The sequence below is a fragment of the Nansenia antarctica genome (genome assembly GCF_963989245.1).
Source record: "Nansenia antarctica genome assembly, chromosome: 7".
Taxonomy (NCBI): Eukaryota; Metazoa; Chordata; class Actinopteri; order Argentiniformes; family Microstomatidae; genus Nansenia; species Nansenia antarctica.
Genome location: NC_137677.1, coordinates 38174735 through 38186831, shown reverse-complemented (window position 1 = coordinate 38186831; position 12097 = coordinate 38174735). Strand labels below are relative to the sequence as shown.

The 12097-nt window shown below is 46.8% G+C and overlaps 2 protein-coding genes across 2 annotated transcripts in view; one reads left to right on the top strand and one right to left on the bottom strand.

The window, feature by feature from the left end:
- The window catches only part of reep2 (receptor accessory protein 2), a gene marked incomplete at both ends in the record, with an annotated part of 16870 nt that extends 14009 nt beyond the window's left edge, over positions 1–2861 (top strand). Inside the window, 2 exons of the mRNA XM_080536370.1 lie at positions 698–888; positions 2784–2861. Of these exons, the coding sequence (XP_080392496.1) occupies positions 698–888; positions 2784–2861 (269 nt within the window). The remainder of the gene's footprint in view (positions 1–697; positions 889–2783) is intronic.
- Positions 2862–7980: 5119 nt separating this feature from the next.
- mrpl55 (mitochondrial ribosomal protein L55) lies at positions 7981–11387 on the bottom strand. The gene is made up of 3 exons (XM_080535521.1): positions 11215–11387; positions 10227–10416; positions 7981–8477 (listed from the first exon to the last, which is right to left on the bottom strand). Exons 1-3 carry the CDS (start codon positions 11256–11258, stop codon positions 8319–8321), a joined length of 393 nt encoding a protein of 130 aa, XP_080391647.1. The 5' UTR covers positions 11259–11387; the 3' UTR covers positions 7981–8318.
- Between the last annotated feature and the right edge of the window lie 710 nt (positions 11388–12097).

Below are 12097 nucleotides of genomic sequence, written 5' to 3'. Positions count from 1 at the left end.
TAGATCAACTCCAGCTTGTACAACATTCAGCTGCTGGTGGTTTTAACCAGGACCAGAAGGAGAGAACACATTACACTTGTATTAAAACCGCCTTTAGCCACTATGGCCCTAGACTTTGGAACGGCTTACCAGAGGACTTGAGGGTATGGATATTTTTAAAACAAAGCTTAAAGCACCTTTTTCGCCTGGCTTTTACATAGTTACCTAGGTGTTTAGTACCTAGGTTTTACTTCCTAAAAATGTGTCATACCGTGTTAAAATACGTCAGACTATGAGATCAGAGATCAGCATGCGCTAGCTAGCTAGCTAGCTCTAGAACTGCTCAACAGAAGCACCTGGCGTGGGAGGGAGGGAGAGGGGAATCCTGGGAGTTGTAGGAATTGACTCGTATATCATTTGGAACATCAGAGGCCTGAGGACTGATCAGGACGTTCAGAACCAGATATCTTCACTCAGATCCATTTTTAAAAAAAAGTTTGATTATATAATCTTCTCCTAGCACGACGACTGCCAATGGTGACTGGTGAATTGATGGTTCACTTACTTAGTCAAATGTATTGATTGTAAAGTCGCTTTGGAATAAGGCGTCTGCTAAATGCCAAACATGGAAATGTAATAACAACAAACACACCGTCCATATGCCTCTCTCTCTCTCCCTCCCTCTCTCTCCCTCCCTCTCTCTCCCTCCCTCCCTCAGCTCGCTCCTCCTCTGCAGCGCCCCAGTTTGACGAGGTGTCGCAGCACGGCTCTGACCAATCGGACACCAGGACGCACGTCTCTGACCAATCGGACGTCAGGACGGAGCACTCAGACGAGGACGTGGTGGAGAAGGCCCCCAAACGCACCGCCAGCGTCAAGACCCCCAAGAAACCTGCCGCCAAGACAGAGGTACACACACACACACACACACACACACACACATACATATACACCACACACACACACACACACACGTACACACACACACATATACATATACATATACACGCACACACACATATACATATACGCACACACACACACACACACATAGGGATGCTCCGATTTATCGGCCACCGATTTAAATCGGCCGATTTCACTCCAAATGACTCGATCGGTGATCGGCAAAAATGGCCGATCGCAAAAACCGATCTTTTTTTTTTTTTCCTTCTTTTTTTTTTCTTCCCCTGGGGAAGCCAGATAACTGAACAGAAAACATAGGAGGACGTAACAGTATGTAAACCATGAAGGCCACGTTTATGATGTCTTTTATACAGCCATATCGACTGACATGGGCTTCAGGCCCTAACTGGGTGATAGGCCAGACTTTTACTATGCCATAAAAATGGGTCTGCGTTTGCTTGGTGCCTAATGGATCAAAACTTTTGTCTAAAAAGCAAAAAATATGTAGGCTATCCAGTCAGTAGGCCTACAGTTATGTATTTTTTTAAAAATCGGTATCGGTATCGGTATCGGTTGATCTTGAGGAAAAAAATCGGTGATCGGTATCGGCCCCAAAAATCCAGATCGGAGCATCCCTAACACACACATACATATCCACACACGCACGCACACACGCACGCACGCACGCACTCATACACACACACACGCACTCACACACACCACACCACACACACACACACACACACACTCACACACACTCACACACACCACACACACACACACACATAAACACACACACACACACACGCAGAGAGTAGGACCCTGCCTCCTCTGCACTAAGAGGGGGTGAGTCAGAGGAAAATGGTTTGAAGTGTGTGTGTGTGTGTGTGTGGGTGTGACAAGGTGAGAGAATGTTACGTGTTACGACTGGTGATTTGATGATTCACTTGCTTAGTCAAATGATTGTAAGTCACTTTGGAATAAGGCGTCTGCTAAATGCCAAAAATGTAAAAATGTTAAATGTATGTGTGAGTGAGTGTGCGAGAGTGTGTGTGTGTGTGTCTCTGCGTACGTCCAAACGTACATTTGCATGACCTCCTTCAGGAATGCAGCGTGGAGGTTTGTGAAGCGGCCTTGTTCCAGTTCACAATCAGCCTCTGTTCTACCATCCTGTCTGCATCGCCTTCTCTCTCATCTGTGACACGTTCTAATGCTTTGGTCCTCATGTCGGGATCTGATGTCATGATCTATCTGACTGTTCTTTTCGAAAAATGTGAATACATGTCAGCGTTTTTGAAAATCAACGACACATCGCTAGTCAACTAACACTCATTTTCCCATTAGAACATTAGGACACTCCTACTCACCACTTACAAAGCCATCAACAATCTGGCCCCCTCCTACCTTGCCGACCTCGTCCCCCTCCACACCCCCTCCCGTTGCCTCAGGTCTGACGACCAAACCACCCTCAAGACCACCAGGACCAAGCTCCGGACCTGGGGTGATAGGGCCTCTTCAGCCACAGCCCCGTCCCTCTGGAACGCCCTCCCCAACCACATCAGACAGGCCAACACCCTCCCAACATTTAAACAGGCCCTCAAAACCCACCTCTTCAAGCTCGCCTTCACCAGTTAACCCTCTCCCCCTCCCCTTCCCATGTGTCCCCAGCACTACCTCAATTAGGCCCCTATACTTTCTTTTATTTATTTTGTTTCTTTTTATTATTACTACTCAATCTTTTCAGTTTGTAAAGCGTCTTTGAGTGTCTAGAAAAGCGCTATATAAGTCTGATGTATTATTATTATTATTATTATTATTATTATTATTATTATTATTATTATTATTATTATTATTATTATACAAACTTACATCCCTCCCTCTCTCCTCGCTTCCCTCCTCAGACTCAAACCAAGACAGTGAAGAAACTGCCAAAGAAGAAGACCACCGCTCCAGCCAGCACCCCCGCAGAGTCACCATGATGACCCCCCCTCCCCCCCTCCTCTGCCCCCCTACAGCCCCACGCACCCTCCGTCTGTCTCCGGTTTTCACACACACACACACACACACACACACACATTCCCGCAGACACACACACACACACACACACACACACATTCCAGCATTCACACAGTCCAACACACACATTCCCGCAGACACAGACACACACACACACCCACACACACACACACACACACAGGCCCAGGACACACAGAGAGTCCAGTGTATAAAGCAGGTTTCTCTCTACTGTGTTTCTCCAGGTCAGCCTCTGTGTTTAGTTATCAAGCCAGTTCCTCACGTTTTAGGCTGTGAGCTCAACTCTCAGTGTACAGAGACATCCTCCAGAGACACTCTGCTGTTAGCCTCTTCCTGACTGACCCCAGGTCACTCCTGTCCCCTTTGACCCCCGACCTCTGTGACAAGCTCCTCCCAGTCCCCATAGCAGACCAGTAGACTGTCGCTAGGCTAATGCTAACGGGCTAACGGCCTCTCTCTCTCCTCGTGCGCTTCCATCCTGTTCAGAGCACGGTGTCTAGATCTAGAGAGGAGGGCGGCTATGGACCTCAGGGTAGGGGTTAGCTTAGCACGGACGCTACTGGACCAGGGAGGGAGGGAGGGAGGCAAGGAAGCAGGGAGGGAGGCAAGGCTAGTCCATGGAGGGAGGGAGGGAGGCAAGGCTAGTCCATGGAGGGAGGGAGGGAGGGAGAGAGGCTGGAGCATGGGAGAGAGGGAGGGAACGAGGGAGGCAAGGAGGAGGGAGGGAGGGAGGCAGGGAGAGAGGCCAGGCAAGGTTAGAACATGGGAGGGAGGGAGGGAGGGAGGGCTGCTAGGTGCCAGGTGATTTAGTTTGGTTGACTAGGGGGTCAGCCCTCCCATTCCCAGCGTCCCTACCATCGAGGGGCTCTCTCTCTCCCCCCCCACACTGGGGGTCTCTCTACCCCTGGAGCAGGAGGAGCAGTGCAGACCGTGAAACACGCTCAACACTTCAGTCATGTGCTGGTATGGATGGAGATGAAGAGATCTGTTTGTTCTCTCTCTCTCTCTGCCTCTCTCTCTCTCCCCCTCTCCCTCTGCCTCTCCCCCCCCCTCTCCCTCTGCCTCTCTCTCTCTGCCTCTCTCTCTCTCCCTCTCTCTCTTTCCCTCTTGCTCTCTCTCTCCATCTCTCAGCCTCTCGACCTCACCCCCATTTCAGTTAGGAACAGAACAGTCTCACACACACACAGATGGAGGGTTTATTTCTGTCTTCCCTTAAGAGTTGTGCGCGTGTGTTTTTGGAACATGCCTTTTTTATTTGTGACCCCAGCTGCACAGAGCCAGTTAACCCATGAACGACCTTTGACCCTGGTAATGATCACGCAGAAGCAGCCACATGGTCTTATACTGTCTTATACTACTTCTACTGTCTCAGTGGCTGTGTCAGAGGTGTGTGTGTGTGTGTCTCTCTCAGAGCTGTGTGTGTGTGTGTGTGTGTGTGTGTGTGTGTGTGTGTGTGTGTGTGTGTGTGTGTGTGTGTGTCTCTCAGAGCTGTGTGTGTGTGTGTGTGTGTGTGTGAGTGTGTGAGTGTGTGAGTGTGTGAGTGTGTGAGTGTGTGAGTGTGTGGGCTCTAGTGGTCACTCATAGTCACGGGTTTCATTCCTGTCGTTATCTGAGTCACGAGGAGAGCTGCTCCTCTGACCGCCGCTGCCTCAGACATACTGGACTAGACATTAGCTAGCATACAACCTCTTAGCTTAGCGAGGTAACAGACGTCGTCTTCTTCTGTTGTCTAGGAGCGGTTTGTTAAAGCTGTGTGTGTGTGTGCGTGTGTGTGTGTGGGGTCAGTGTTTACTTGAGAGACTTATGGGGTTGTGGGTTATGTACCTGTTGACTGGACTAGCTTAGCATCCTGGTGGGCTGGCAGGGTGGGAGTATAGAAGTATAAAATCCAAACAGGTTGAATAATGAAGTCGACACTCAGAGAGATTAGTTGGGTCAAGACGGTTGATTCAGATGGATCTGGGCTCGCATCTCTGACTGGTCACTGCCGTGGTCACTGCCGTGGTCTGTCAGCCAGAGATGAACCAGGAACACAGGAATGTTCTGGCATCTGCGGTCAACAAGCTGGCCTTGAAACATCTCACACACACTGGCCTTGGCCTGGCAGCAACAGGAAGTCTAGAATCCTTATTATCGACTTCTAGAATCCTTATTTTCTCCTTCCTGTAGGGAACCAGGTCAGTGAAGAGAGACAGGGTTAAACAGAGGCCTTAGAAAGAACTACATCCTCTCACACCTCATCAGTGCTACGACGCCCTCGGGAAACCTGCCCTGACTGCTAGCCTACGCCTAGCCTAGTCTCCTGGCCTCCTAGCCTAGCCTCCTAGCCTAGTCTCCTAGCCTACTGCTAGCCTAGCCTCCTAGCCTAGCCTCCTAGCCCCCACCCCCCCTAGACACAGCCTGTAGATCTGAGAGGATTGGACGGGTGTAGCTAAGATGCTAATGTGCTCCACCTAACCTCTAGGCCGATGATGGTGAAGTTTCTCCACAGTATTTCTTTGCGCCCATTCGATTATTCCAGATCCACAAGAAGTATCTCGGACAAGGGGATTAACGGTTGGTTTTGGGAGTAGGGGTTATTTGGTTTTGGACTTTTATTATATGTTGTGTTTTGGGGACATGCCTTTGCTTTGGGCAGTTTTTATCTGGAGTGCTCTTTATTGAGTGTAGATGGAAAGCATGGGTGTAAACTGCACTGTGTTGCTGCCCTCGACGGTGTGACACCTATTTGAACCAGTAGGGGGCGACAAACCCCACACAATTGTTAGTCACAAACGTGTTTGCAAAGTTATTTACAAAGTGTACACTGTATGTAAATAGTGATTTTGACTCTATAGTTGAGCTTGCTTGCCTTATTCGTTTTCTTGAATATAGAGGTTTCTCTTTCTTTTGCTATTTTTTAAGTCTGCTTTGTTATTTTTTTAATCTGACCAATCATATTGGATACGCTATATAAGGATGTCATGCTGTGAAGAGTGCTATTGGTATGCTTTTAATCTCTCTCTCTGGATCTCTCTCCTGCTGTCTTTCTTCTATCTGTCTCTTCCCCTCTTTCTGTCTTTCTCTGTCTAAAATAGAGGCATTTTAATTGGTCAGGATAGACCCATTACAGCCCATCTCCTAGTCCTGTGGGACTTCGCTCAGTCACTTTGGGGAACCCCCCCACCACACCCTTGTGTTGGGGGAAACCACCCCCCCCCCCCACACACACACACACACACCCCCACCCTTGTGTTGTAACACTAGACTGAAGGACTGGAGCCCCCGCCTGTTTCTGACACCGGTTGGATCTCAAAAGTCTTTCCATGGTCTGATGAGGGGGGGGGGGGGACTCCAGATCTTCTTCAATTAGTTTTGAGATGGAGATGAGGAGAAGAGAGGAAAGACTTTTGAGATTCAACCTCTGATCTCATCTTCCCTCTCTCTCTCTCTCTCTTCAGGCTGGTTGCAAAACTCTACAAATAAGACTGCTGGGTTGTTGTTTTTTTTCTTTGTTTTGATTCGCTGAAGTTTGCACTGAAGGAAAGAATTCATTATGAGGTCACGACTCCACGTGACTTTCTTCTAATGAGTGTTCATTTCCATTTTTTTATATTTATGTATTGTTGATTTATTTTCGTGTGTTTTGGAATCAGTATTATTGTGTACAGCATTGTGAGAGAATATTCTGCATTAATATATTGTTTGTGCCAACTGTCAATACACCACTATATTAAAGGATAAGAAGCTAATTTCTGTGCTGGGAGAATGGTATTTAACATGTACTGAGCAACAGTCATGTCCTGTACAAATAACAAATGCTACTAATAAAGAAAGCTACGACACTCCCTGTTGTCCTGCCTCTTCTCACGCTACAGGAACCAGCACACCTTCTACTTTGTATGGTGACAGACTGACTTCTAGACAGCAATAGTGATGACTTCATTTAAACTAGTACTGATGTCAGACAGACATGCTTTAGGCTACGTTCACACTGCAGTGAAATGTGACCCAAATCCGAAAAAAAGGCATGGCCGTGGGAACAGCGCAAGTCACATGAACTTTTTTAAATCCAACCTGGGTGGCGTTCAGAGGTGGTATTACATCGGATACATGTCTGATATTTAGCAATGTGCCCCCGTCTGAACTGTCAAGTCGCTTTTAATGCGACTTTTACATCACTCTAGCAGGGTTGCCAGATGGGATTGACAATTTACAGCCTAACCAGTCTATGACCGATGAATCCAGTAGCCCATTCAGCGGTAACCCGCCCCATCTGGCAACCCTGCACTCTAGGCGCACTTGCTCATATCTTTGCTGCACAAAAAATATGCTTCCGCTGCACAAAAACTTGAAAATGAATCCGGTTGTAACGTTATCATGTTATCCTATATATGTTATCATGTTATCATATATATTTTTTGTAATCAATTATTTATTGCAAAACAGTACACATGAAAAACTCACAATGTTATATTAAATATCATAAATCTAGATATACTTTTTACGTTTCTTTTTATTTTACGACTCGATCTTTTCAGTTTGTAAAGCGTCTTTGAGTGTCTAGAAAAGCGCTATATAAGTCTAATGTATTATTATTGTAATTATTATTGTATTATTAGTGCGCTGTCCTTCTGCACATGCGGGTCTGTTCAGGGCCGTGGAATGTTCACATGGGAGTCAATGTAGGCCTAGGTCAAATATAGGTCACATTTTAAAAGTAATGTGAACTGCCAAACAAAAGAATCGGAATTGAGCATCAAGACCTGCAATGTAAACGTAGCCATAGTAACTAGTAGTGAATGTCAGACATGCTATAGTAACTAGTAACAACTGCATTTCAACCACACAGGTGTTTTGCTCGTGTCAATGTCAGGTAACTAAGACATTGAAGATGATTGACAGATTAATTGTTTCAGTTTTGAAGGAGTTTGCATTGAGCAAGGAGAGGGAGAAAGGAGACACTATTCTGAATTGTCATTACAATTCCCGTTGCAATAAGGTATATTATCATGCTACGTCTCTTCAAATTGACAAAACAAAAACTTTATTAACAACAGACATAAGAACACAGAGAGGTACATTTTAAACACCGCAGACAATTTCAAAACTCTCTTCCCCTCTTTCTCTCTCCCTCCTTTGTGAAGTGCAGCCATTTTGTGAAGGGGGGGAGGGGGGGAGAGAATAGATCTCAGCATGTCTGTCTGCCTGTTTGTTTGTTCCCCCTCAACCTGTCCTTGGCAATCATGGAGGGGGAGGGTCTAAGACTGGAGGGGCGGGGTCTAGGAAAATAAACACAAAATACAGCCGCTTGATTGGCTGAGAGAGAAGAGGGAGGTCCCCATCCATCAACCCCTCTCTTCTCTCCTTATCCTCCTTTCCTCCCTCCTCCCTCCCTCTCCCTCTCTCCTCTCTTGATGACATCACTCCTTCTTCTTCCAGAAGCGGCTGTAGTCCGCAGCGTTAAAGTCGCCGCCGTCAAACTCCTCCACCTTCGTCTTGGCCACGCCCCTCTTGGGATCTCTCCTCCTCATCCTCCCTTTCCTCTCCTCCTCGGAGAGGGTGGTGATGTCGACCGGTAGCTAGAGGAGGGAGGGAGGGACAGGGGGACACAACATCATAGTTAGTTTAAGACTTCCTGGGGGGGGGAGAACACGCGCACGTGTCTCTGACATCTCTACATGGACGTCATCCCACCATCTCAAGCTCAACCGTAATAAGACCGAGCTTCCTCTTCCTCCCTGGGAAAGCCTGCCCCCTCTCCAAGACTTCTCCATCACAGTTGAGAACTCTACTGTAACCCCCTCCCAGACAGCCACTCTTCCTGCTACGACTGGTGAATTGACGATTCACTTACTTAGTCAAATGTATGGATTGTAAAGCCACTTTGGAATAAGGCGTCTGCTAAATGCCAGAAAATGTAAACACACACACACACACACACAGTATCCTGTACTATTGACACTTTTTATCTTGTATTATACCTATCGCCTTATTGTCTGGATACTGCTAATTGTACCCTGTCTTATTTGTCATTTATGTCCTGTACTACGGTCACTTTTTTATCTTGAGTTCTGCCTATTGCCTTATTGTGTTGTGCTGCAATGTCAGGAACCGAAGCCTAAGAATTTTACTCTCTTAAGGCTCTCACAGAGTCGGGCGGAACGTACGCGGAACGGACTCCGCAGAGGTCCGCATACCTAGCGGACGCGTACTGGTGTCACACAAAACATGGCTCGGCATGAAATTGTTTCACATCGACATGCATATAATGTCTTTGTGCAGCATTGACCGGTGAGCGATGATTACAAGGGTGCAAGGGTCTCTTCATCAATACTTCGCATGTCCCTCACCAACATGATGAAGTCCCCTTCCTCATCCCTTGTTTCGTTGAGAGGCCTTACATACCACCTTCTCTGCTTTCCCCCCCGCAAAGCCATAAGACAGAGCATCTCTTCCTCATCATCGGTGGACGGCGCCATGACAGAAAGTGTAAACAGCACGCAAGGATTGTGGGAAATGTAGTAAACTGGCATGAGAAATGTAGGAAATTGGTACGCGGTGGCACGCTCGACTATGAAACCTCAAACGACTAGGGACATGCCGCGCGGAGTCCGGTCTGCTCACAGTACGCCCGACTCTGTGGCGGCCTTTATTGTCTTGTGCTGCAATGTCAGGAACCGAAGCCTAAAAATTCTACTCTCTTACACTTGTAACAAAACTTGAAGAACACACACCCTAACACACACACGCGCACACAGAAATACTGTCTCACACACAGACGCACGGGGACACACGCACACAGAAATACTGTCTCTCACACACAGACGGACGGACAAACACGGACGGACAAACACACACACACACACACACACACACTGCGGGGAGCATGGCGCGTTCGACCTGCAGGGGGAGCCACAGGACGGTTGGTGAAGGGGATGGGGGCGTAATTGGCACCGGCTGATGCCAATTGAGTCTCCATCAGGCGCTCTCTTAATGTGTGTGTTTGTTTCCCCCGGGGGTTCAGTAGGTGGAGAAGAGAGAGAGAGCGGAAAGAGAGGCGAATGCGAACGGGCGGGAGCAACCAAAGAGAGAGAGTCTGGGAGAGTGACCGGCGGAGAGCACTACACAGCCAGCCTTGACCGAAAGGGTCGGGCGTGAGGAGTAATGCGCCGGCAGAGATCCCTTGAGCAAGGCTCGGTGCAAAGAATGTGTTTAATAATAAACTGTTTCTGTACCCGTCAGTACTGTTGTCCGGCTCCCTCTGTGCACGAACCTGTTACACACGCACGCGCACACACACACACACACACACACACACACACACTCACCATCAGCAGCCTCCGGGGCTCCTGGTATCTGAGGTTGATGGCCGACCCGTCAGGCCGCACCAGGAGGACGGGGTAGACCCGCTGGTACTTCTGACGGCCGTACCGGACCACCGAGGTCCTGTTGGAGTTGTGGCGGGTCTGCGTGGCGGCGGGGAGGGGAGAGGAGAGGGGGAGGAAGTGGCGTAGACATCTGGAGGGAGGGAGAGAGAGAGAGGTTCAAGGTTATGATCGTAGTACACCTTAGAAGAGGGGGGGGGGGGAGGAGGGGAGATGGAGGGAGAGAGAGGGAGGCGACGGTTCTGGAGGTGGAGATATCTCCAAAAATGTGGGTCCCAAAGCCAGACCAGTTGAGAACCACCTAGGGTTAGACTAGAGTCTACTAGAGGTCAACCTAGGGTTACTAGACTCCATCTATCATGTCTTTACAGTTTAAATGTTATTTCCCAGAAATCGTCAAAACAGGTTTTACTCTAAACTCTACTAACCCTAAACCCCAACTAAGTCTAAACTCTACTAACCCTAAACCCCAACAAACAGTACAGAGATGGACACAGGCGTGTTAGCATGCAAGCTAGCAGAAAAAGCAGTTTGCATTTCAAACCTGCAAACTGCGACACTTTAAATGAATGTGCAATAACACTATGTGCAATATGACAACCCTCGGGTACATAAGGTTCAGAGATAGGAAATGTTAGAATAGGTATAGCATAGCATAGAGTACAGCACAGTGTTTTATCTGTACAGTATAGTATAGTGGATAGTGTACATAGCCTTTATTTATGTAAACCAGCTCTTTTCCCTTCTTTTTTTTAATTTTATTTATTTCTTTCCTAGCATAGAGTATAGTAGATCCAAGCACCAGGGGAGCCCCCCCTCCTAAATGTCGTTGTATGGTACGTGTACTATATTAATGACAATAAAGACCATTCATTCATTGATAGCCAAGTTAGCATGTACTGTAAAACAACAACACTAGCAGCTCACTTACCTCGTTAAAACAGTCTTCGACGTCCATAACTCCGTCAACGCCATGGCGGCTAATAACTCTGTGTTTTGAAGACAGCGCACAGATGATTTAACAAAAGCTTAATATAATAAGTATAATATGAAATCGTCAGTTTTAAGGAGGAGAGGGGAAGACTGAAGGTCATGCACCAGGTGTGTCCGTCACACTAAACACGTCGTTGGAGGAACGAGGAAACTCAGCAAAAACGTTCCGGGTTTAGAGAAGAAGAACTATCCCGCTGTTCCTCTTCTTCTTCTTCTTCTTCTTCTTCTTCTTCTTCTTATTATTATTATTATTATTATTATTTTTATTTTATTTTTTTAAATACAGTTTTTCTCAATTGCTTTGGTGCATTTCTCTGATCAGAATTGAAATTCTCATAACTGTTAGTTCAACCTCCACAACATTTAGTCATTTGTGCACATTATAGTAGCAGTTTCTCATTCCTGCCAACAAATTGCAAATGCTTTTGGACATGCATCAATTGCTTTCATACAATTCTCTGCTGTTTTACAACTTTATCATTTGCTTATGTCATGTCAGTCAAAATGAACTATACTTATGAATGCTGAATAGTCATTCCCTATAAAAAATAAAAAAAACTAATAGTCCTCATTTCATTGCTTGAGTCATTACATACAAACATGTTGAACAAGTTGTCAAAATCTGTGAAGCAAATTTTATACATTTCTTTATCATTTTTTCCTGAAAAAAGAATTTCTCTTGGGTGATGGGATGCGGGGAGGGGACAAAACAGGGGAAGAGGAAGAAGAGGCCAAGTACATAGGCAGATTCCTGATGAAATTAGGGCAATTGTGGACCATGTTGTCAATCACGGCCTCACAATGGCTGAGGCTGGTCGAAG